Source organism: Anser cygnoides, chromosome 2 (genome assembly GCF_040182565.1).
Source record: "Anser cygnoides isolate HZ-2024a breed goose chromosome 2, Taihu_goose_T2T_genome, whole genome shotgun sequence".
NCBI lineage: Eukaryota > Metazoa > Chordata > Aves > Anseriformes > Anatidae > Anser > Anser cygnoides.
Window position 1 is genome coordinate 149,839,587 of NC_089874.1, and position 26,734 is coordinate 149,866,320.

Genomic DNA, 26,734 nt, shown 5'->3' on the forward strand with positions numbered 1-26,734 from the left:
TCCCTTCCATGCTTAGCCAGAGTTGGGGAGGGGTCATTACAGTGTTTCCCAACAAACGTGTACAAGATTGGTGCAGGCATGCAGAATTAATTTAGCATGATGGAGCCAAATGTTACACTCCTGCACCATTTGCACTTTGTCTGCCAACAAGGTAAAAGGTGGAGTCATGACTTCCACATGCCTTACTCTTAATAGGACACAAACAAATTAAGTCTTGACAACTAAGCATTGTCTCCTGCCCATACAGAATATTTTGGTTCAAGAGGCCTATCAAATAATTAGATAGAATCACAGAGGCCTGTGGGTTTCTGAAAATAGACTTATCTCCTCTAGGAAACCTGCTTTAGCATGGGGATTGGACCCAATGATCTCCTGAGGTCCCTTCCAGCCCCTACAATTCTGTGACTCTGTGATCTTTGGATGCAAACTCAGGTAACAGATGGGCAACCTTCTCAAGGTGACTCTCTGTCCCTCATGAACTACAGTCCTCATAAAAATATGGTTTTATACCTGTCATCTTCTGATCTTGGGGAAGCCAAAAGATCATGACAGAACATTAAGAAAAGTATTGCCTGTAGTGTAAGCTTAAGCTTGCTATATCAAATGAAGACATGGAAAACTACTGCTAAAAGAAGCCAGAGGCAGCTGGGGGCTTAATTTAAGCACTTGACTTCAATGGTTGAAGTTACTTGGATAAAAGTCTCAGTGTCATGAAATACGAGCAGTGAAGTTTGTTTCTCCTTTGAGAGCATGGGCCCTGATGCTCACCATTTCTGTGAGATGCCACAGCAATACAACAAGGAGTAGTTATGCGGCTGTTTCCTGTCAAACACTTTTGTCTTAAAAACAAGGTGTTTTTAAGCTTGTGCAGTAAATCAAGGTTTAGTACTAAATCAGAAAGACAGGTTTCAGGAAGCCTCATCATCAGTTAGAGGATCTCAAAACACTTCCAAAGCTACCTTCTCCCTCCTTCTCCTTTTCCTAATGCTCTTAAAATTAATTTCTCGTAATTCCTTGCGTGGAAACATTCAGCTACTCATCTGTCAAACCCCATGAAATCACATGTTAATTTGGTTGCTTCCCAACAAAACACTCACTATAAGAACAATTAAAAAAAAAAGGCAACAACAACACACGCCACACATTTTAACAAAGCTACATATAATATGTCAGTTTCCAGGAGCAAGAAAGTATTTCAGGAATGATCAACTTCCGATGACATTGTCTTTAAGGCTGTTTTAGCTATAACATGAGGCTGGGGATCCCGGAAATTTTTTCTACCTTCCTGGGGAAAATGAGTGGTTTTGGATAATAATTCCCAGTTCTGTGCCTCTCTGAAGTTGAGTACTCTAGTTTGAGACCCAAGACCTAAAAGGAATAAAAATTTGTGATATGCAGAAAAGATTCCCCTCCATCTCCCTTAATTTTACTGTCTTGTCTTTGACTAACCAGCTATTTTTGGCAGTCTTTATCAATGTGATACTTAGATTAAGTTATAAAAAGGATTTAGAAAGGGACTGTATCTTATCTACATACAGATGAGAGATTTTTTTTCTATCATCAAGATCTATGCCCTCTGAATTTAAGTAGCTTATCTTCACACTTCATTTTGCTAATAAAGATATGCAAAACATGCATTTCCTCCATGTCAGAGATGAGATCATTTATGTCATAACATTCCTGCAAGAGATCACCTGTCTTACCCTGGCACTATGGTCACTCTATCTGGTTTGCCTAACTTACAGGTTCTCCTCATATTAAGTGTGTGGGGATTCAGTTATAGTCCTCCTCTATGCATGTGTTTCCAATTCTCCAAGGATATTTCCAGCTCATTACATGATTCCTGTGTTTTTGCATTCTAACACTTCTTTGGATCAGCAGTTTTATTTTATCATCCTTGCTTGTGTATGCAACACTCCCCTCTATCCTCTGAGAATTTTTTTTTCCAGCGTATGGTCATCCACAGTTGTGTAACTTCCTCAAGCTCTTCTCAGCTGACATTGTTCATGACCCTTGTTTACAATCCAGAGTGACTGTTATTCTCTGCAACAGCAGAGGTGTTTCTAATGGGTGGGAGTTGGAATTACCTAATACCCCCCACTCAACACCACAGGTGATGCAATATACATAGACTTGTATTGAAATATAAAAGTATGGCAGTTTAGAGACAGAGACATTTGCACTGTCCCCAAAAGTTAGTTTCCCAATAATTCCTACTTTAATTTGGCCAAGGTAAGGCATACAATTAAACTTGCAATGCACAATTAAATTGCAGCTGCTTAACAAGTGGTAAAGCAGGTGTTGAGCCCCAATATTGTCTATGAGCTCAATGTCTGACTGAAGCAAAGGTGGCTGCCATTAGGTGTGCAACTGGCTGTAGCTATGATGGAGAAGAGGCTACCTCCTGTCCCCCCTTTCACTGCTCCTAGTTTTGATCCTGCTTCTTTGCTCACATCTAGGAAGATAACAGCCAGGTACATTTCTCATCCTCTCTTCTCCACACAACCCATGCTAAAAGCTAACCCAGGTCATAGCTGTGCGAGGGAGCGACCATGCTCTGTTACTGCTGACTAATTTAACAAGAGCACAAATACCTCATTCTGGCTCAGCTACAGCCAGAGACAGCTGCCTGTCACACATCTGCCTGCAGCTCTAAATTGTCTTGTCTTGCATTTGTTGTGGACTAAAACCACATGCAGACAAATAACACATGCTTGCTAAGCCTAAAACCATCTGAGTAACTTCCTGTAGTCTCCTGGGATATTAATGTCTTAGTGATTAGGGAGATGACACTGATCAATTGAGCAAACATCAATGACACATTATGGCGTTCCCAATCTCCTTCCAATTTCTACCTCCCTTATCCCACTCTTTTTCTGTTTTAACTGGTCAGGAAGTTTTTAAACTACGGTTCTCCAAGCAATCAGTGCAGTGATATGTTCATGCACTCTGGCTGCTTGCAAGTAAAACTTAGTATTTTAACATAAACCCATTTTCGGTGGCAGCTTAAAGGAAGCCACCACAGCATGCGCTACTAACGGAGGAAAGCCCAGCAGAAGCAAAGGGACCTTTTCTTTGAAACCTTAGAAAGAGGCTATTTCCTTGCCCAAAATAAGGATTCAGAGCTGGAGAAAACCGATTGCAACAGTAACCTAAGAGAGAGAGCCCCATTCAGCCACCATTGCTGTGTTCAAGGCAGAAATTAATTCACAAACTTCTGTGACCTCTGCAGCAAGTCAGGCAACAGCGTTCACTTGTGGACTTAACAAATAATAATTATGAAGTTGTGCCATATTGCTCTGACAGAACATTAATACTAAAACTGCCACAAGAACATTACTAGGACAAAAACCTGAGAAACCCATAATGAAAAGGAAACATTATGCCACGGTGATGAAAATATAGTAATTCGTGTTAAACTACTGCCTAAAGTGAGGGTTTTTCCTAGCCACATCTAATTTATACTTATCAACACAAGCACCCCTCCATAATCAATGGCTTTATTATTCTGAAAAGCAAAAGCCAACTCAAAATGTTACATTAAATTGATAGACACAGGGCCAGCCATGGGGAGATTAGGTACAAATTGTTCACAGATGTATTTTTTTAATTATTATTATTGGCCACGTTCCACAGCACAGGGGGAGGGGAGGGAGGAAGGAGAGAGGAGGAGGGAATCTGAAACTTACTGGTTGACCTCCCCACCATCTGTGATTGAATTTCTCTCGCCCTCGAAGACTGAAGCTGGCATCAAACACTGGGTCATACATCGAATTGCCAACGATTCCGTGTGATTCAGGATAGAGTCCCTTTGTGCAGAAGTAGATTAATTAGTAAAACCCTAATGCACACAGATCCAGTTCCCCATAGCTATCTGCAAATACTGCTAAATTATTTTAAAATAGGTGTCTTTGCAAATGCACACCAGAAAAGGTTTTAACTTCAAGATAAGCACATATAAAACTGACTGTAGCAACAAAAACAGCAGGAGATGACTGAATTGTGCTAAAAAAAAAAAAGGCACAAAAACTTGTGTTACTGGATACTTTAAAGTATTTTCACACTGGTTAAAAGTTAGTTTGAGGTCATCAAAAGTAAGCAAAAAAAAAAAGATTGATTTGAACTTTCAGTTCCTCTTGAATTTCTCATGAATTCCCTTTCTAGAAACAGTAATTCATTTTCTGGTAGCAAGAGTAACACTTTGCATTTGCATTTGATAATGTTTTATCTCCACCAGTTCCTCTGTGAGATAAGAGTTATTTCTAAGAAGAAACCAAAGCAAGTCACCAAAATTGTGATATAACCTAGACGCTTTGTATCACAATTTCTTCATCAGTAAAGGCGATTTAGGAGGTTTCTGTTCTTCTCCCTTTCTCTCCACCCTCTCCCATCCCCTTATCTCTTTTGAGTTAAGATTTGTGCAGAGGCTGCAGGAAGAAAAAGAAGGGAAAAAACGTGGCTGCTGCTTCGGGAGCACTGTCATAAGGAGCGTGTGCATCCCAGGGTGGGGACAGCCCGGCCACCAGCCGTGCCACCAGAGCACAGAAGTGATGGCTCCTTTTCTGCAGAGCCAATGCAGCATCCAGACACACTCAGCAGCTGTAAATTTTAAGGCGGCTGCTAAGACAGCCCTACTGACTTCAGCTACTCCGATGAAGGAACAACTGCTGGTTGTATTCTGGGTAGGATTTCAGGGTTGTTTGTTTTCCCCCCCCCTCTAGAAAAACCATGACCTGTAATTACACAGCAGTACAAATAACTGCAAAAACAGGCATAAGAAAGAGCAGGAAAGTTGTAATGCTGTGCATAATAGTGAGAAACAATTTATCTCAGAACTTCAAAATACTGAGAAAAAAAAAAAAACATAACTGAAGGCAGAAAAGGATAGACAGCAAAGCAGTTTTATTTAAAAAAAATATTGTTTCCCACAACCCACATTTCCAATGAAGTGCAACATTTTATCAAGAAAAACTCCTTCCCAGGGACTTACAGTAGCAAGGGTGTACAAGTTGGGGAAGGTTTTTGTAGGGTAGACAGGCCTCATGTAAGGAGAATGTGTTCCACAAGATCCTGAAAAATCAATGGGGAATGCAAACATTAGCAAGTGAAGCTCTGAGACATGAAAAAAAGAAAATACAGGGAATCATTTGTTTTAACTCAAAATGCTGCAGAAACTGGTTAAATTTTAACCAATTTAAATGAACATTCTGCTGCTTAACATTGGCAAGTCTTCCCGCAGGACAGTGGTAAATCTACTCACACACTTTGCGCTTCACAATAAACAAGTGAAACAGTGCAGCCAGCACTACAGAACCAGCTAGATTTCCATGGACTGTTTTCCTTTCTAAGCTAGCCTCCTTTCAGTGTCCATAGCCATTGGAAGTGTCTTGCTGTTAAGTAAAACGATTTGAGAAATCACAGGCTAATTTTAAGTGACAAATATACTAAGGCTGGAGTTTCACAATAGGCTTTGGCCACAGCTCCACAGATGGCTACACAAACACAAGAGCCAGCAAACACACACACGCAAACAAAAAAACCACCACGCTTTTCAAGGGTATGGGCACACACACAAACTACCACGCTATACTGAGAAGCTCAAATATACAGTGTCTCCAGTACACCACAAAAACCAGGACCCATGTCTTTAACATTTGTGACTCAAGTGGAACATTTTGCGGGTACCTCCCAACTAGCCTGTAAGAGGGCATGATACATATCACATACTGAAGAATCATTTCTTTGCTGACAAAACCAAATTAACACCACCGATTCTGATCTGCAGTCCCCAAAGCAGCTCTCCCTCCACTCTTTGATTTTTGCATGCTGCTTTAGTCAGGGTGCTTCAAGCCACTAGGTGATATCATCTAAACCAAATGGGACTTCTGCCATTTTGCTTTCGGGGGGCCAACACAAAAACCAAACTAAAAAAAACTTTATTAGACCCTTGAATCAGAAGAGCCCTGCATTTAGCACAGCCCTTCTACCCACCAGCACCATGCTGACTTTTGTTGCTCAATACACAATGAAAACAACTGAACTGCAAAAAGATTGTCTTTCATGTATTGTAGTAAAACAGATGTACTCACTCAATTTTTCAATATTGGGCATGACCTTGTTCCCTTTCTTCATATATGATGCACGGAAACCATCAACAGAGAAGATGATCAAAGGAGGACGAACAAAGCTGAAGAATAGAAGCAGCATGAACGTAAGTCAGCATTTCTAAATTATTTATTTCCACTTGCTCACTGAGGCTCCAGAGAACTTCAAGTATAGTTACTACATGTGCTGTATGTCTATAATATTTTGCTTACTTAACAGATCAGCACAAACTGATGATCTTCATGCTTACTAACATCCAGAGTTTGGTTGTGTGGTCACAGTTAGTTAAAGGGCTGAGTTCCAACATAAAAGACATTTTCCCTGAGCAGCCAAAAGCATACAGCCCAAAAAGGCAAATGTTTACAGACAGAGATGGAGAAGAGGAAAAAAAAATAGTATGCATGAGTACCCACCCTATCACACAATCTGTAATTAAAAACCACGTTTTATGACAGCTGGTCTTCTCTCTTTACAAACAAAAGTCCATGTGGCATTTTGTGTGAGCTCCGTGAGGCAGAAAACACTCTCATATACTAAAGATGATGGTATTTCATGCTATTTTATTGTACTTCTGTTTGCTACTTCTACTTGGATTTGAACCCAAGCAGGCACAGATGTGTCCTGGACAGACACGCCTGGGTCACCTGCTGCAGGGTTAAGAAGCTGCCATTATCACCAGGAGAAGGAGAGGCTCCAATCTCCTCCAAACTATCCTGATAGCACAGACTGAGCTGCAAACCAACATGGCACCTAAGCAGATGCTTACCTTTAAGCATAATAGTGAGCCAAAGGGTTTCAGAATTTCTCACGTTTTCAGTGCTATTCCTGTGCTTGTTATTCTAAGTCAAGGTATATCCCCATTGTAATTCTGAAATCCTTTCACTAAGGAAGACAGTATTAATAATCCAAAATTCAGTTTTTAAAAATGACCTGAGCTGTATTCATATGTGGCTCAGTCTGAATTTTGGTGAAAGCAGGAAAAGATCTCCATAGTCTTCAAGAGTTTGGTTACAGGTGATCAAACGACAAGAGTGCAGGCCCTCACACAACACTACTCATCCAACAACTCAAAGACAAACAAGCTACAATATTATCAGCCCAATTGTATAAATGGTGAAGCGCAGGAAAGCAACCAACTCATAACCATTCAGCAAAGGCATTACAGGGCCAGTGCAGAAGCACGATGTTCAGAGTGCTGGACCACTGGCCTTCTTGCACTTGGCTTTGGGGTTGCAAGCAAAACACTTACCCTGCTGGACATTCAGGAGTTTTTATTTCTTCACAGTCATCATCCACCCAGTGGGTTTCTCCTACCAGGAAAGTAAAATCAGAGTTTAAAACATATACATATATATATATGTGGACACAGCCACAGGTTTCAGAGAAAATTTCAAAAAAAATAAAGTCTAGCTCTTGCTAATGATGACCAAATAACGACCAGGTATCTTCCACAAAGCTGAACAAATGATCTGGTTATATTCTACTCAATAAGAATATCCAAACTACCACTGCTAGAATCACCTCTTAAGACTGGAGTTAAAAGTATCCTTTTGCCTGAGGGAAACAGTGGTAAAAGCTTTAGGCACAGTGGTCACATTTTGTTTTGTTGTTGTTTTACTTATTATTTTCAATCTGACAAAAAAAGGGTAGTGCTGCTTCAGGCTGAGAATTCATACCCTCCTTCCCACCAGCTCTGATGTCTTGGTGAGCTGCTTCAGCTGGCTAAAGACACAAAACAAAACACATTCTGTGGAAGAAAAACAACCCTAAATGGTTTCCAGCTGGTTTACAGAGTTGATCAGCTCATGGATCAGGTGAGACTCAGGCACAGCTAAAAAAAAGCACTAATGCTCTTTCAGAGCTAGCTTAGTTAAAATTACTTTATGTGATCAACTATTTTCTTAAGGTTTTCACTACTGAATGCTGACTATAGACTGGCTTATGACTTGCATTTTCACAGGTCAATTGAAAAACAAAGTATTAGCTAATGAGCTTCACTTCCTGAACCTGGCACTATTAAGGGAACTGCAGCTCAATTAAAAGAACAAAATAAAAAGCACCATAGAAAAGATCTGCAGGAAATGTGTCCTGCAGCAATTCCAATTGACCATGACAGGAGGTGGAGGGACGATTTCCAAGAAAAAAAGAAAAAAAACACTATCCTCAGATCGGCACAAGCACGAATAAAGAGGAAACACTGTTCTCACATAACACTTATTCCTGTCAGGATGCCAGGGTCATTGAGATCATTTGTTATTAACCAATTAAACAAAGATTATGTACATTAAAGCAGGAGACATGTAAATTCCTCTGTCTTGACCCTTGTAAGAGGGAGCTCAAAAAAAAAAAAGGCAGAAACTGAGAACCATACCAGTATTTAAGCAATATCAGCCTTGGATCTCATTGGGAAGGGGAAGAATGTACTCTCCAGGGACTTGCTGGAAGATGCATTATTTCACCTGGATTCCCAAAAGCAAAACTCAAGTAAAGAAAATCCCATTTTCAGTGTATGGACCTGGACTATTACAAGTTTCTGAAGCTATGCAGTTGGCCGAAAAAGTGTGGAAGAAAAAAATTTCAAACCTTAAACTCTCCACCGTTAGAATAAACCAAGAAAAGACAAAGAGTTAGCTGAGATACAATGCTAATTACCAAGCAGCAGAAGACCTGCTCAGAATGGGTGTCACAGTATGCAAGGCAGGACATGCTCCAAACCATCAGGGTACAGGGTGAGACTTAAGCCTTCTCAGCCCATCAATCCACCAGCCAGAGCAGGTTGTATTGCAGACATTGTGTGCCTAGAGGTGATATGGTCACCTGGAGCCCATGCCACCCATCTGAAAATTACAGCTGTCATATTCTTGCAACCTCTGTCCCACAAGAATCAAAGCCTACAGGTGTTGGCCCAAGTAGTTTGAGCAGGAGCTTTTGTAGTAGGGGTAGGAGAGGTTTTAGAGACAGAGATAACGTACCTAGGAATGTTAAATTCCTTCTGAAACCATCAGATATCCCTGGCTTTCCCTGTGATGCAGACAAATGCACCCAAACACTTCTGTATTTTAAACTCGTCTAACCTTTGCCTCTTCTTATTCTACCAGTATCTCTACAGGCAAAGACAACCTCTTTCTACTGTCAACAAATGAGAAGCATTCACCTCCACTAGTGTCCAAAATAAATCATAGAGTCATAGAATTGGAAGGGACCTTAAATATCATCTAATTCCAACCCCCCTGCCATGGGTAGGGACACCTCCCACCAGACCAGGTTGCCCAAAGCCCCATCCAGCCTGGTCTTGAACACCTCCAGGGATAGAGCATCCACAACTTCTCTGGGCAAGCTGTTCCAGTGCCTCATCACCCTCAGAGTAAAGAATTTATTCCTTATATCTAATCTAAATCTATTGTCTTTTAGTTTAAAACCACTACTCCTCGTCCTATCACTGCACACCTTGATAAAGAGTCCCTCCACAGCTTTCCTGTAGGCAAAAATCACAAATGTAAATCCCTGTTTTTCGTCCCTCCTCCCCAAAATCAGAGCAAAACAAGGAGAGGTTTCCTTCTTTAGAAGAAAATTCTTTACCCACAGGGCTGCCTTCTATCAGATTCGGAAAGATAAGAGGCAGAATGACCAAAGACGTACCTTTGCAAACGACTTGGTAGTTAGTACAACAATCTCCTCTACTTAAGCAGTCTTCAGAGCAGTGACAAGCATTGTCATCATTCCTGGTTTCTCCACAGCGATCTTTTGTACATTCCCAGCCCCGAGCTAAAATATTCACGAAGTAAGCAAGAATGAGAGATTATAATCAAAACAAAAAGCACTCACTCAAGCCATAGTGATTACATCCAACCTCAATGAGTAGAGTGTTAAATTTATAGCCCCATTTTAGTGGTTTCAAGACCTCTGAAGTAAGCATGTCAACCAGAAACAAAAAGGACCCTTGTGTCCTGCAGGTGCAGGAGGACTCCTCCAACCACACACAAGTGCTTCTGCTACCCTCGGGTGTTGTACTCCAGGCTTTGTACAACCTGAATGCCAGAAAAGATGTGGAAAGGAAAAGTCAAGAAAGGCTCTTGAAAGATAAATGGAGGGCCTGGAACACAAAGTAGGAATGCTGCTTTTTGTTGAGTAATTCATTCTTTTTCACCCAATTCTGTTCAAGTCCCCAATTCAATCAGTGGGAAATGAGAGAAAGATGAAAAGAGACTATGTGGATACAAATTGATGTTATACTCCCGTCGGTTCTTCACAGAGACAGAAGGAACTTTCTAATACCTCAGCGGGTGAGATTCAGCACCAGCTGCAAAGTTTGAAGCACTTCAAGGAGAAGCATGGCGCAGCAGCTGTAAAACACTCCTGCTCTTCTCATCTTGCAAATGAAGTTAGGATCTAAGGGCCTGTCTAAATTATGGCGTTCTCTCCAGGTCAGCACATTGCTACGCTTTAGAATAGGGCCTGAGGATATAAGCATATGGTTTCCCACATGTGTCCTGTCCCAGCCAATAGGAAACTGAAAAGATCACTTCAGTTAACATGCACCCAGTTAAAAATAAAATTAAAAAAACACACACGCACGAGCAATTTCTTTCATTCCCCATTTCTCCTTAATTTGGGGCTTTTTTCCTATAAATATGTAGTATTTACAGATTGTACATGTGATAATTGTCTTCATAAATGCTCGTGGGATTATAAGAAAATTTACACCACGGTTCTAAGGGCTATGCAGCTAACCATACATGTAAATGGATATTATACTCTCTGGACAGGAGACTGAGGAACTGAGAGTCTGTTCTTTGGGAGCAAACATCTTGCAATGTGCTGAAAGTCTTCAGAACCTCACATTCTACAGTCATTTACACTGGGACAAAACAGCATCAGCTTAAAATTCAGAACTTCTTGGCCTGGAACCAAACCATTTCTTTTATATTAGATTACAGAATCACAGTACTGAGATTTGGTACCATGCTATTCAAACAATATCCTTATAAACAGAAATGAGGAAGTTCTCTCAAACTCTCAAACATTGCCCATCCATGAACAATGATATTTTCAGTCATTAGATTTCTCTTCTGGCTGGTTAGTAAGTGTAATTCCTTGATAAAGCAAGGAAAGGTTTAACAGCAGAATTAGAAGGCACCTGTGTCAACTCTGCCCACTAAGCAAACATTCAAGGAGATAGGTACAACTAATAATTTAAGTGCACTATTAAGAAATAAAACATAACTCATGGACCTCTTTGAAGTTTCCCTTGCCTATGAGTCATGAAAAACGGAAAGTGAACAAGTGGTGTATTTCCTTTCCCCAGGGTCTAATGAACTGAAGGTAAACGTTTTTACCAGTGTGTTATATGCATCCTGACATCTGGAAATCAGAGTCTGGAGCAATGGTAACAAACCCAGCCTGTCACCTCTGAAGGGACCTGCACCACTTCAACACTCCCAGTTTCAGAGGTGCTTTCACAATGCACAATCCACAAGAGAGTGTGAATTGCTCTAATATTATCACCTGGGAGAAAAAAAGGATGGATAACACTGAGAGACCAGCCTCCAGTCTGTACCATGGCTCTCTTCATTGTAACCTGGAGGGACAACTGGTGCCTGAATGCTGATTATTGTTTGTAAATGAGTATCAGATCTCCTTTCCAGGTAGTACAAATAGTACCCTGTCTTTTTCTGCCCTAGAAACCATGGCAGAAGCCCAGCAGTGAGGAGCAATAGGTGCATGTCCCTACTGCTCCTTGTAAGGACACGTGGGCTGCGTTATGGGCTAAGCCAAGCCTAGCCAGCAAGGCAAGTCAAGGTAAGGAGGAGACACGGGTTACAGCAGGGAGCACTGTATTATAGCAGCCAGTCCCAACTGCTCGCATAAGCCAGGCATCATCAGCACCTGCCAGTGCAGGGCAGGAGACCCATCGTACCTGTCTTTAAGCACAGCTCATCAAAGTCGAAGCAGCAGCTGTTGTAGCTCTTGCACAGGTTGTCACAGCGGCAGCCAGGAGGCTCTGCCTCTTGAAGTTCAAAGCATCTGTTTTTGCAGGAGCCAGAGGTACTGATCCAGGGGGAATCTGACAGGACTGTGTGGAACAAGAAACAGGGCAACATCTGTCAGACCAGCAGCGGTGGGACAGGTGGCTCAGCCCCGAGCCACTTGGATGAGTGAAACCTCAGCTGCCTGCTTAGGGAGAGGAAGGGAGCAGGGAGAGGGGAAAGGTTGCCTGCAGAAGCCAAAAAATATATATACATATAAAAGTTTAAAAATCCAAAAAGTCAGCTCTTTTTGGTGGGGAAAGAATGAGGAAGCAGCATGCTGTGATAATATCCTGCAAAGAAATGGACCTGGCTTTACCTCTGTAACAATCAAGAGATTACTAGCAGAAATGTATTGAAGTCTCCAAGGCCAATTCCAGGAGCTGCAGCTATTCCTCAGAAGCAGGCCTTTGTTTTCAGAAACCAAGTGACATTTTCATGGCTGGCTGGGCAGTTCGCATAGTAAAGGACTGCAATTAATCTACATGCAGTCAGCAGGACTTGGTTTGCTCTACTCGAAGGTGCCAAATCACTGTCAAGCGTGAACGAAAACTGTAAGATGCTCTATAAGTTAATGGAGAAGTAAAGCACAACTTTTTGGTGGACTTCTGCAGAGCATTAAATTATAAAATTAAACAAAGTACAGAAGTATATAAGTATAAAAGAAGACAATGTATCTGATGTGTATAACTAAATGGAGGACTGCCAGTCTGAAAACCATGAATAATGCATTAGACTTCAATAACCAATTAGTAAGGGCCCTTATTGCCAGAGCTGGTGTGTACTTCCCTGCTATTTTCTCAAAACTTAGTATCTTATACATTTTTCCTATCAAAGAGTCCTACACAGCAGCTTAGGTAAAGCAGGAAGGTTGTGTGCTACTCTCTAGGGGTAATGGCATTTTATGAAATAAACTGAGATGAATTCATGTTATTCTTTAAAAGCAGAGGTCTTCCAAGGAATATTTCACAATGACATTTGTTCTTTGAGAGACCTATTAAAATTAAGTCTTTGAAATTGTCTTAGAGTTTGTTTTCTTTTAGACCACGTTTTGGTTTTGGCAAACCTCACCATGATTAGCTGTATGATTTTAAGAGAACTGATGCAATGACACTTTTGGGAAACAGTTGCTCTGATCTTTCTTTCATGTATTTTTTTCCCTACTCTTTTACATAGCTGAAAGTTCAGTCTCCACATAAACCGAGGAAAAATCTCTTTCCAAACATGATGACCTTATCCCAACACTGTAAAAATGGCTGGGAAAGAAGATGGAGAGGAAGTCTGGAGGTGGCATAGCTTGTATCCTACCACTTCCCATCCCCAGCACTACTGATCCATCGTTTCCCTTGGAGTGGTACTGGCACCAGCAGCACCAGCATAAAACACTTCAAGGAGCAAACTGGGCAGTAAATCAACCCTACAACAATATCATGGGGAGGGAGCAAACCTATAATGGCTGCAGCCATGGATCGTGATAGTAGCAAGGCATATTCATATGACTTCTGGAAAAGGTAATGGTGGGCACCTGTGTCTCTCTGCTTTTGTTTGACTTTCAGTCAGGTGAGCATTGCTAAAAGCAAGTACCAGCATAGTCACAGTGCAGTTTCACTCTGTGGGTACATACTTTGCAAGGATGCTTTTAAAGAGCCATCAATATTTTGGCCATCGGGAGCTCCTAGGGGCTAAAGGTGGCTTATCTATGCTGGCAGCACACAGACCAGTATTTTTTTCGGTCACATAAACAGGCCACAAATCTACATTAGAAATTAATCACATGAGAATTGTTTCAATGTTAATGCTCACATTTTCAGAGAGATGTAGTCTTGCTCCTTATTCTTAAGGACAGCTGCTTTGTGCCAAATGCTCCTGAAAATCTGTTACTAAAGAACATTTCTGTTATTTAGCCTCTTTTGCTACTTTCCCTTTGGAAGCTAGGTAACATATAATCACAGATCTAGTAAGCTGCAAATTTGAACTCAAATGGATTACATACAACCACAGACTATATATTCCTTACACTGGCATTGCCCTCTTCATTTCAAAGGAATGAGAGGGAGACCATTTCAGAAGGTCAAGAAACACACAGCAGCATGTGTTTAGGAAAAAAAGGTGTAAACCTGAGTGCAGATTACAGAATAACAGTGTCAACTGTATTTCAAGGAATGTCCACCTGTTGTAAAGTACAAATCATTTATCAGGAAACCACTGGAACAAATTGCCTACAGAGGCTGTGCAATCTCTGATCTTGGACATTTGAAGAACAAGTTATACACCAAGATCTGTCAGGAGCACTTCAGAAATAAATGCCCATGTATTGGGATATAGACAATGTCTACATAGCTGGTCAAGCATCCCCTCTAGCTCCACCTTCTATGACTGCAAGTAGGGTTCCCATTTCACATAAGAATGGTTTAGTCCAGCTCCCTTATTTGCTATTTTTTTCCACATCTTCTGGCATTCTTTTTATTAGCGATGTGACAAATTACCCCAAATTCCTTAGCAAATTCAAGTTATACCTCCTAAGTCAATGCAGGACACCTTCCACATAGCAACACAAAAGAGGATGTGGTTTAACTCCCCTGATCTCTGAATATATTAAGATCAATCCTTTGTTTACCATGACTGACCTTGCCTTTGCAGCCAGACCGTGATTTTCAGGTCGTGCACAATGCCATGGCATGGGTACTGGTGCATGTAGAAGAGTTGGAAAATATATCATCAGGAGCTCCATTCATGGTGAGCATTTTCAAATTCACTGAAGACTTTGTACAGAACAAACTTACACAGTTTCAAAATACTTTTCAAAATTCCTGCATCCCTCCACAGCTCTTGCAATCGGACCTGCCTCCATGCAACATGCACAGGGGCCTCCCCATGAAGATCCTCCCCTCCTTTTTTTAATAGGTAGAGCTTTTCATATCCTTTTCCATGTCTTTTTTTTTTTTTTTGCCACTAGGCTCAAAGTAACCATCTAAGTATTATCTCTCACATCATATATTAGAGAAAAAAGTTATATAGGGCAATACTGCCTTCCTGATTCAATCCATGAAGGTTATTACAATTCCATTGTAAATGTGTTATATTCACCTGGGAATGCACCATATCAAACTACTTGCTCTGATTCAATCTAATTACATCATTAAAAAATAATTATCAATTCTATGTACTTCCAGTAGTATTTCAATTATAGAGCTACAAAATACAGACCTGTTTACACAGCCATTATAGTAAGGAGGCTACCTGGTAAGAGTATGCCATTTGGGATCCTATATGGAACCTGTGTGGATCACCTAAATACCTGCATAAAACATCTAAAGCACCAGTTTTGCTATGTAATATTCAAATTATGAATTTGCATTTCACTTTTCCATTATGTCATTGCAGTTAATAAAATTTCAATGAAAAGTCACTTAAGGAAAACAAAATAATTCTAGCTGTTCCAAGACAATAAATTCTGGGTTTAGTGCCATGCTTAAAAATGCAGTGAGAAGGAACAGAAAAACATCAAAGCTTCTCCTTCCAAGATTGAAGCTATCATCCTACCATGACTAAGGAATATGCTTCAAGAGACTGCTAAAGTCATTTTCCTTGGAAGTACTTACCAAGAAGTCTGGAAGGTTCGTACAGTAAGTAACTTACAAAAGCAAAGTTATGAAGAACAGCAGCCTTGGTACTCTTAATTTCTTTTTTTTAAAGACTTGAAGTCAAAAAATTGTTTGTTGGATACAAATATCAAACATCTATACGCTATCAAAAGAGATCAAGAGAACTTTTTAGGCATGATGGTACTTCTTTGACATGCATGTATAATGAACTATGGAAAACAAAACAAAATAAAACACTGGTTTGACTCGTAGAGGAGTTCTATACTAGATAAAAACTGAAGTTTGCCTACAATCATGGCATACCCCTGTAAAAGTAACAAACTGGAAATATACAGCAATGGTTAGTAAAGAGACAGAGTTTTGCCAGCACAAAATAATTAGTTCTAGACACTAAGAAACTTGGAAATAAGCCAAGGCAGAGTGAAGTTGAAAAAGAACATACAGCAGTCTTTCATTCTGGATAGTTCACAGCACTAGGCTTCTGATGAAGTACAACTGAAAGTCATGCAACTACACGAACCTAATGCCTAAAAAAATTCTTTGATCACAGTGCTTTAATTTTATTTAAAAAGACACCTTTCTAGCCTAACAGTTTACTTTCTTCTTCAGACAGATGTAGCAATAATAATTTATTTTTTGCTTTCACATCCAATTTTTTTTTTACTGCAATAAAAGTAACCAGGCTTCCCAAATGCACAAGGAAACAAAGAGTAACAGAGGGTTTTGTCCTCATTGTTGCCCCTTAGAGTGGACTACATCAATGGCAGGTTCTGGTTCAATCTCAGCCATATGCACCTTTTCAATAGACTGCCCCAAAATAACCCACATCTCCTGCCTTTTGGGGAGATATCCTGTATTTCTTACTATTCTCCTGGGATGGTGATCTACTGGAAACAGCACACAGCTACTGCTCCCAGCCCTGGTGGCACTGAACGGTGCTGGTGGGCTCAGCAGAGTTGGCAATGTCGAGCTGCAGTGGGTCCCAAGTATCGGACCTTTGGGACTTTGGTACAAAGCAGCCCTGCCCTAAAGCCTGCACAGTCACCATCAAAAGCAAAGCAATCGACAGCCAGGTGTTGAAGACATGAAATGCAAATCCTTCATGTCACTACTACACACATTACCCAACCACTCTAGAGTTTACGTACTAGAAGATAAAATTAGTAATACATTTGATTTACGAGCAAATTTGTTTTGCTGTTGTATAAATACCAAAAGCAACCACCACTATCTCTTCAGTTACCTAAAATGCCTCTGCTCAGCGATCAGCAACCCCAACTGTGGCTGTGACTAGACACTAATTCTCATGAAAGACAAGGAAGGGGAGGACACACATTTGTTACCAGGCACACAACAACCTCAGGACACCATAAAAAAGTTCACAATGAAAATTCACAGGCTATCATTACAGATGGGTATTGCATCCTTTTCACTTCGGTTAAATTAACCAGCTCTAAGTCAATGACCACAGGTTCCCTTTCTCCTGCCAAGGGAAGGAATAGAGACACAAGTCAAGCCTACATTCATTTTATTTTTTAAGAAAAAAGACTAGTATTCCATTTTATATATTTTTCCACTCGGACTATGCCTGAGCTCACAAAACCCTACACTGCCCCAGAACACGAACAACAGTCCCTTCTGTGGCATGTTCTTGCTTTCCTCCAAAGGCAAACAGCCGACCCCTGACAGCACATCTGCTGGCGAGGGACGCGAACACCTGCTCGGCCCTCGCCGCCGTCAGATGTCTGCCGTCTACTGTTCACAAACCAGCATGACCTCAGGAGACGCAGAAATGCCAAAAGCTTTTCTCACCAGCGCGTTCTTGAAAGCATTACTCAAGATTAGAGAAACCGCTTCAATAGCTACCAAAATGCAACCGGCACCCTTAAAGCAATCGGGATGTTTCTGTTAGTTCTAGAGGGAAACCGCACGCAGCACAAAACTTCGCAAGCACAATGAAGCAGCTATGGAGACCGATCTCTGCAATACTGGCGGCGCTCAATCCGAAAATAAGCTAGATTTTCCATAGTCACATGCACACAGAGCAAAAGTTTAAGTAAATAGGAGACCTATAGGTGAGTCCCAAAGGTCAACTGACTCAGGCTCAGTGAGTTATTTCTTCTCTATATCCTAGAGGTAAAAGGAACAAGCAAACTACTGTTTCGGCGTAGGAGTGGTTTCTAACCGCCGTATATAACATAAGGGTATTGCGATGTACAATTTATGTCCGTTACTGTACCTGAGACTGGGCCCTCATCCCATTCTTCAGATCTCCTAAAGCGATTTGTTGTAAATCCCATGCAGACATTTACTCCAAAGGCAAAAGCAAATAAAGATATAACCTGCAAAAGCAAAACAGCAGAGTGATCAAACTGTGCAAAAGCCAGGACTTCCAAGCTACGAGCGTTATGATTAAAAGGGCAGAGACGGTCCCTGTACATTCGAGCTCCCCAGCACTGCAGTTCCCATCACTGGAGCAGCAGCTGACAGTCACCGTTTCAGAGGAGCACAAACCAGAAGGGGGTTATGAATAAAACATCTCTTTCTGAAGCTGAAACGCTCCTTTTTGTAGGACCTTATTCAGGAGAGACGGGCTACTCCTCCTCTAAAAGCAAACACGCTCCTTTCCTCCCCTACCTGGTGTAAGTGGAAGCAGCCCTTCTTAGCCATACTAGAGGATTCTTGAAAAGCCCGTGCAGTACCGTCCCTTTTGCTTTATAGTGAGCACAGAGCTCTGTTTGCTCTGGGAGTTCGGGCTATTAGCTACAAGTAATCCCACCTGGTGAGGTTGACAGGCTCGTGTGATTTGTCCAGGGGGTGATTTCATCATGTTTCACTCACAAATCGCAGCTCCGAGTGCAAGAAGCTCCAGGCATCATCCCTCGCTGCGCCCTCCCCCCAAACACACACACGCACGCTTTTATGTGGTTTCCTCTGGCAAAGCAGGGCTTTCTTCTGTTGCTGCGGCCAATAGCTGTTCCTGCTCATTTTATTCTTCTCGCAGAAGTAACATGGGTAAAAGAGAAACCAAATGTGTCTCCATCTGGCTCAGAGAAGAAGAAGGGGAGGGGGGAAAGCTCGCCCAGGCTGTGAAACGAAAATAGCCCCAACGCCATCCTCGAGTGGCACAAAACGTCGCAGGCATTTCTGTGCGGTGGGACGAGCACAGGGCAGCAACCTGGGCACTGTTCTCATGCTGCACGGTCGCTGCTCAAGTTCCTGGCTGGGTTGCGGAGCCGAGTGCCCCAAGCTGGGGACGTGCTGGGAGCACGGGGGTATTTTTACAGCTCTAGCCTCCTGCAAGGCACAGAGCGATGGAAACGCACGGTTTTATCGGAAGAGCTGGAAACCGCAGCTTTGCAGAAAGGAAAGGAAGCGGCACGTTCCCTCTGTCCCACATTTTCCCATTTTCATCAACGACAGCAGAAAGCTCAGCTGTTCGGATAAGTACTTCTATTTACAAAGCAGATGATAATGCTGAACACAATTATGGTTGAAATCGGCGGCTTAAATATTGTTTGCCAAGGCAAATTATTTACCAGTGTAGTTCGCCGCTTTTTTGTCTGATGAAAGCTCCTTTCATCAAAGTATTTACTAACAATGACATTTAAAGGGACAGAGTCAGGGTTGGTAAGCCTATGGATGGGCTTTTCGCTTCCCCTGGGGCTTTGTCATGTTGATACTGGCATGAAGGAACATGTTATAATTTTCTTTAAACCATCGTGCAATATCAAGCACATACAATTCGGAGCTTTGTTGAGAAGTACCTTTTACCTGCTGCAATATCTGTCCCTCCCTACTAAGTAGCTTTGCAGGGCAGAGGCTCCTCTTTCTACCCACATCTCATCTGCCTGCCACCCTTGGCTAGGAGCTGATCCTTTTTTATGCAATTTCTTAACCAAAGTGGCTCCATTGTGGAGCTGCATCTTTGCACTGCAAGCCTCAGGGAAATGCAATTAGTCTGGGAAGACCTCAATCTTAGCTATAGCAGGACAGCGTATTCCTCTCCTTGCACAGAGCAGGGGTGTGAAGTCAAGACCCATCTTCTGATGTTCACTTCATCACTAGCTCAGTGGAAAATGAAATAAGCAGCTGAAGTATAGGTTGCATTGTGTGCTGAAGGCAGTTTTTTCTAGGAAAAACAAAAAATCAAAAAAAAAAAACCACAAAACTGCATACTGTGCACAGAGGTCTAGAGAAAAGTAATGACCACAATTTTTACGAGATGTTCCTATAACATTATTCACTCTTAGCATCTGGTATATCCTGTGATTAAACACCTTCACCCACAAGCACTAGATAAGTACACTAAGTAAGTGCATGACAGCAGCAGAAGGGAAACCAAAGGTGTCACACACAAAATTACACAATGGTGTTACATATCTCAGCTGATGAAGTTCACAGTTTGACGGGCAAAGCATGAGAATCAGCAGACTGAGCTCTCCTCCAGCCTGGGACTCTTAGGTCACCAAGTGATCCAGGCAAAACACAACTGAGTTTTCAAATCTAGTTACCAATATTGAGTGACCAAGCCAATATATCCAACCTCAGTTTCAGAGATGCTGAGCCCTTACAGCTCCTGCATATCTTCCTATCATGCAGGTGCTCAGTTCTTTCAAAAGAAAGTTCCTACAGAAGTTTAAAATGACCACCCAGAAAAATGAAGCAAGAAACAAAACCAAAACATACAGCAACATAGACTTCTACTGAATTTAAAATACACATTTCATTCTTTTTCATTCATATAACATCTCTGGAGCTTGTAAACTGCACGATCTCATGTTAACAGAGCTCATTTTAAGTGTTCTGGTCTACACTACAAGTATCTTGTATTATTTAACCTCCTCCATAACATCCTTTGCGAACTATAGACGACAATGACTCTGAAACTGCTAATATTTTTCTTATGTGTTATGTAAGACACAATTTCCAGTAGCTCTGAACTGACCACATACTCAGATGCACAATCATCTTTTTGTAACAAGGATTCTGCCCGAAGCCACCCCACAGATGCACAAGGAACTTATTAGCATAAACAAGGTTTAATGATTTAGTTCAGGGAAAATTTCACTGCTGGGATCACTGGCAATTAACTTTTTAGCAATTAATTGCCATTTTACTCATCAGAAGAAGAAAGAATAAAGTAGAAATAATGTGTTCCTGACCCTTTGGTCATGCAGTGGTTCAGTACAAGTTTTAGGGCTTGAATTAAACACTTTAAAAAGGAATTTTAACGAGATCAACAGAAGATGAAATGTGTCTTTCTCAATTATTGTGCATAAGGATTGGCCTTTATGGCTGTTAAATATATATGATGGTACCGATTATTATTTAACTTAGAATGCAAAACTTCCATCCAGCCACTAGGTGACACTTTAAATGAGAAGTTCATGCTGTGACATTTACAGAGTTACAAGAATTCCTGTTCTACTTTTCCAGAGTTAATAAAAGAAGGGCAATATTTGTAGTCTTGTATAAAATCAAATTTTCTTAATTTTTTTAAATGGGAAATGAGAATGCAGAGAAATCAAGTATATTGGCTGAGTCACAGGCTGGGGATGGAGTAGGCTCTAACAAAATGAGCCTTTCTAGCTCCTTATCTCCACATTGCATTGCTGGGTGCAGCACATCAGCCACATAAGGTGACCAGGGTGAAAGTTTGCAGTATCCTTGATAGCAACATAAACTGCAGGAAGGTGAAGGACTTTGCCAAAATGTCTCAAAGCTCTCTCCCCATGTACACACCTTCCACATATAGTTGTGGCCAAGAAAAAAAGGCTTGTCAGGTAGATGAAATGTCAACTTCACAGAACAAAACCTTTTGATGAACTAGGAATTCAGTTGCAAAACTCAAGCAGTATCCATGCTGAGTGCCCTCAGACACAAGTACTGTGAAAGCAAATAAGCCTCCCTAGGCTTATTTGCTGAAGCAACCCTGGGAAGATGTGGGCACTCACTGAAAGCACCCCAAGACTTTTGGGAGGGAGGGTGATGGCCTGTGATGAGCAGCCCCTCAGCAGAGACCAGCCTGGGATGCAGGAGCCCGAAACTTGACTGCACAATCCCACAAGTGATAGATTTCAAATGTCTGGCAAGTTGGCTTGGAAAACAAAAACATAGAATGTGATCATAAAGAGTAGGTGAGGACACAGATGTTTGTACGGATACGTAAAGGGGGAAACAGGGTGTAGAGGAAAATAAAATATTAGCAGACACAAGGGTCAGACTGTCCCTTGCTTGGGCTGTTGACATGTGAGGGTTACAGAAGCTTCTGCAAGGATCTTTTTTTCTTATACACACAGAAAAGCTGCATTTTGCCAAGGTGGTGACCTCTGTGGTGGAGGGCACAGGATCAACAGGTGAGGGGCCACACCAGTCTGCTGCTACCCCATAAGACCGGGAAGACCCGCAGCCCAGGCTGTGCTCATGAAAGTACCTGTTTATGAAGTGCCTCAGAACACCACCCGCCAGTGCCTGACAGCTTAACGAATACCTCTGCAATTATCTGTCTGATTATCTGTCTGCTCATCACCGCCTGAGGAGAAAGGTATGCAAACCATATTCTCAAGTGCACCCAAGGAGCGGGCTGAGAAAAACTTTCTAGGCCAGAAAGATCCATAAAGGGGTGCCAGACCTTCAGGGAGGATCACGGACAAATTAAAGTCTTCAGAACTGCAGCTTGCTGCAGCCCAGCCCCTGAGGCCCAAGGTGCCTTAGGCACCTACAGGCCCATCAACATTTCTGAGCACCCCTGCAGGGTTCACGGGGCTGGGAGCTGAGGGCCTGAACCCGTACAGAACCTCACTGAGAACAACCAGCAGAGCACATCGTGTCCTCCTCACGTTGCCCTGCTGGGATAGCCACCAAACGTCAACCATAGGTGTGTTGGGTTGGGTGCCTGTCCCAAACTGAGCCTACACATGCTGCCTACCCTGAGACTGAAGAAGAATCACTGGCCAAAGGGGGGATCCTCATCCCAGCTCTGCTTTACTCGTGTAAAACTCTCACATGCTCACTGGGATGAGGACTGAAACACCAGTGGTGGCCTGGTGAAAGAGGGAGGGCATAATGCCATACAGGAATAAATTCTCCCACACCTCACATCCTCCGTGACAGCTTCAGTGGCTGTGGGCCTGGTGAGAGCACTGCAGCTCCTCAAGCTGCCCGGGATGCCCATGAAGGGATTTACCTCAAGTGTTACACAGGCGCAAAGCAAGGTTTATATCAGAACCACATCTTCTATTGTAGCAGCTAGATTAGATGAAAACCAGACAAGTTTTCAATGACCTGTAGAAAGCTGTGTGTGCTGAGAGCCTGGCTCTCCTTCCAGCAGTACCGCAGCTAACAGACCGCCTGGTCCACCACAGGGCGTTACACCTCGCCCTGAGAACCACACGTACAACTGCAATAGCATTAACACTACCCCAACACGCATACTTTCATCATCTTCGAAGAAGCTAACATTTTCTGAATTCAATTTCTGGACAAAATGATTATTACGAAGCAGCACAAGCACTCTACTAAAATGCACTGGGAGTTCGTAACTACATTTCTTAAGATAATCAGATATAAAAATTCTAGCATGCAGCAGAATGAAAACTGTTCTGCGATGAAAAATTGCTTCTTTATAGAGGGTAAGAGTGAGTGAAACAGGCAGCCGAAGAGCCCACATGTGTTTTCAATGCAGCCTGTGCAAGGCAAAGTATATCTCCAGGTTTTCATCCCTGCTTTTTGCTGTTTGAGATGGTGGCCTGGTATCACAGGTGTCCACCAACAGCTTCACATCTGTCTTTTGAAAAGAGCTGTAGGCTTGGATGGTGTAAAAATCACCCACCATCACAGCCAATATCCTGGATGTCTTGAAGGCCTTACTGGGTACCATACATGTGCCACACAATCACTATTCACTTATTTGAGCTTTTCAAGTGATACAAATTATTCCATTCTATGACAACCATAGGCCTTTAGAAACAACGACTTAAAGCTAAAAAGGAAAAAAGAAACAAAAAAGGAGCAAAGCTGGTAGTTTTTTAAAGACGCAAGCAAGCAGGTTTTCTAGACTTCAAATCATGTTCCTACTTTCTTTACGTAACTTGTATGAACATCCTTTACCATGTTTGAACTTTTTTCAGTGGAATATAAGCTTTGAACTTCCTGGGTATATAAAACTTCTTGTGAGGACTTCTACGATAATCCTGTAACATCTCTCTCCTACTTAATCATATTTATCCTCAGCCCAAACTCCATTTTGGCACACTTTTCAAGCTCAAGGCTTGGTTATGATTAAAAAATTTCCAAGTGCTAATCTCTTCCCTACAAGTAAAATGTGGATATAATTAATACTGCTCTGTTTACTTTCAGTTGTTTTCTTTGCCAAACAAGAGTTTCTATTGGTTTGTTTTAAATCTCTTTTTTTTTTTAAATGTTTTTGGCACTTGGATCAAGAAAGAAGTATTTTAATTGATATTTTTCTTCTCGTTAATCTAAAAAACCACTGGTATTTTCTAAATGGCAAAATCTTATTTGATTTCAGTTTAAAGAGATATGTCACTATGAATAACTTTCTCAACTTGCCCTGTAGTTGGAGCTTTGGACATCCATGCTCTCCAGCATCAATACTTGTTCTGGGGAAGAAGCAAAGTGAGATCAGGCTGGAAACAGGATCCCTCCACAGCAAACAGGGACATGCCCTGCTTGGGCATTTGGACATATTTTTCTTTCGTTTCTATAGTTGCACAAGGAGGCATTTCAAGACTGAAGAACTGGCTGCTCTTACGGTGACCTGTAAGTGTCTGTACCTATGAAAGCTTTTTTGGCATGGTGAAGGGATGCGTGAACACGACTGCAACGCTGCAGGCCAGTGACAGGCTGTGACAGTGTTGCTGTAAAACAAAAAAGGCTACGGGCCATCTGAGGTTTGAACCTGCTTCAGACAAACCCAAGACTTATTCAAGCTCAGAGCTAGTTCACTTGCTAAGAGCCATAGGACCTTTATAAAAGAGCAGGAACTCTGCTAAAAACAAATCCTGAAGAAATCAGGACAGCCTGAAGAAGAGACGGCTGCGGGCAGGGGGGTGTTAGAAATAAAAAATGAAAAAGAGAAGGAAAGAAAAAATAATTATTAAAAGTTGGCCAAACACCCTGATCTGATTCACTGCATGGCCTCACGAACATTCATGCAGGAGGATACAATAGCAGCTGAACAAGGTTCTGCTTAAAGAAAAACGTATAAAATGAGGACACAGCTAACACCGTCACAGACTTAGATCCATCTGCAAGCTCATTCTGGGGGGACTGTTTGAGATAAAACTGTTGAAATACACACCTTTATACCACAAGCTTAAGCTATCCCCAGCCACTGGAAGAAGTGAGGTGTTTGAATAACTTGGAAATAACTGGATTTTCTGCTCTTCTCCTTTAGAAAAGAAATGAAACCAGCAGGTATAGTCCAGATAAAAGCATCTACCAGCAGTCCTAGCAGACTGGCTGGTCCTTGCCATCACTCCCATCCCTCTAACTCCAAAAAACCACTCCTAGGAACACACGATGAGTTTAAAAAAAAAAAGTTAAAAGAAACTCCCGTTCACAGGTTTTTGCAGTTGGATGAGTTCAGTGCTCCGATCCTCAGCCCTGGAAGCAGCGTGTCTGTGAGATACACGGAGCTGTAAGCTGCTACTGCTTCTGAATCCCAACCTGGGTAATGTCAGCGAGCAGCATCCCTTGGCCGGGGGACAGCACGGAGCAGCGCTTCTCTTCCCTCCCACGTGCTGCCAGGGAGCAGCAGCATTACCGCTGCACACGCTCAGCTCTCTGCCTTTCTGACCGGGCATCTGCCGCTGCCTGTTTTAATGGCAAAGCACAAAAGCTTTAAACAATTGCATATTACTTTTTAGGTCATTTCGGACAGATGGGCCATTTTCCAAGCATCACAAATTTTCCGAAGTTCAACTGTGTCAGCACCGCTTCAGTTGCACGCCAGCTTTTTTTCCTGATTACGGCCGAGTGCAAAGATGACAAATGTAAGCACAAAGGGGAAAACATCCTGTTGGAACAGTACTCCCTGTTTTCTCAGGGTGAGAAAAGTATAAGCAAGATTTCAACAACAAAACAATGAGATCCATTGCTAGATTTTTTTTTTTTAAACCCATATCATAATGTGGAACTGAATACATTTCAAGCTCTGCAGGAGTGCAATATGAAAAAGAAAAAGACATGAAGGAAAGTGCTAGAAAGCAAAAATTTTCTAGCATGGGTTTGCATAAGGATTACCAGTGTTTTTTTTGGTTGTTATTGTGAATTCTTTTTTCATCTATTTAGCATAAAACTTTGGAAAAGAATAGAGTCATTTTTTATGGATTAAACAAGTTGACTACAGCAAAACCAGCCACTTAAATATGAATAGATTTCTTCAGTATTTTAAGGCAGATAATCTTACTAAGCTTTGTTTCTCTAATTCATTTTTTCATCTAACTATACATGACTTTCAGAAATAATCTGTTCCTCAGTTTAATGATTGCTGACTACTGTATAATAAAAGAAGCTCTGCTTCACTCAGCCTTCACAGAAAACATATATTTCTCCTCCCCACCCCAGTAAATCCCTTTTCCATAACAGACAACACTGAAGTCAGCTTGAAATTATATTTGTTGAAGCTTTTCAAAGCAGAGACAGATGTTCCTGGGCACTCACAGAGAGCCTGCAGAACAGCTGGGGCTATTTAATTTAGTGTCCTTTCACTGTCTGTTGCTGCCCCTTCTCTAAGATGCTGCAGCCAAACACCTTTGAGAGCACTGTCCATTCAAATGCAATGTAAAATGGACACAAGTAAAATACAAATCTGGGGAAGAGACTGGAGACACCTCCTTTTCCAACTTTTTTTTTTCCAGCTTTACCAGCTGAAGGAAAGGTCTCCTCCCTCTGCCTGCTGTCCTCACTCAAGTCTATAAGCTCAATCATCCATTTGGGTGATAAATTGCCCACCGCAGCTGCCTCTCTCCA

The 26,734-nt window shown here is 41.7% G+C and overlaps 1 protein-coding gene across 1 annotated transcript in view; it reads right to left on the reverse strand.

Annotated features, from left to right (window-relative positions):
- ENPP2 (ectonucleotide pyrophosphatase/phosphodiesterase 2) overlaps nucleotides 1–26,734 on the reverse strand; it is a 71,750-nt gene that overhangs the window by 39,243 nt on the left and 5,773 nt on the right. Inside the window, 7 exon segments of the mRNA XM_048071290.2 lie at nucleotides 3,690–3,809; nucleotides 4,991–5,070; nucleotides 6,090–6,187; nucleotides 7,355–7,415; nucleotides 9,745–9,870; nucleotides 12,023–12,178; nucleotides 17,976–18,078. Coding sequence (XP_047927247.1) covers nucleotides 3,690–3,809; nucleotides 4,991–5,070; nucleotides 6,090–6,187; nucleotides 7,355–7,415; nucleotides 9,745–9,870; nucleotides 12,023–12,178; nucleotides 17,976–18,078 — 744 coding nt within the window.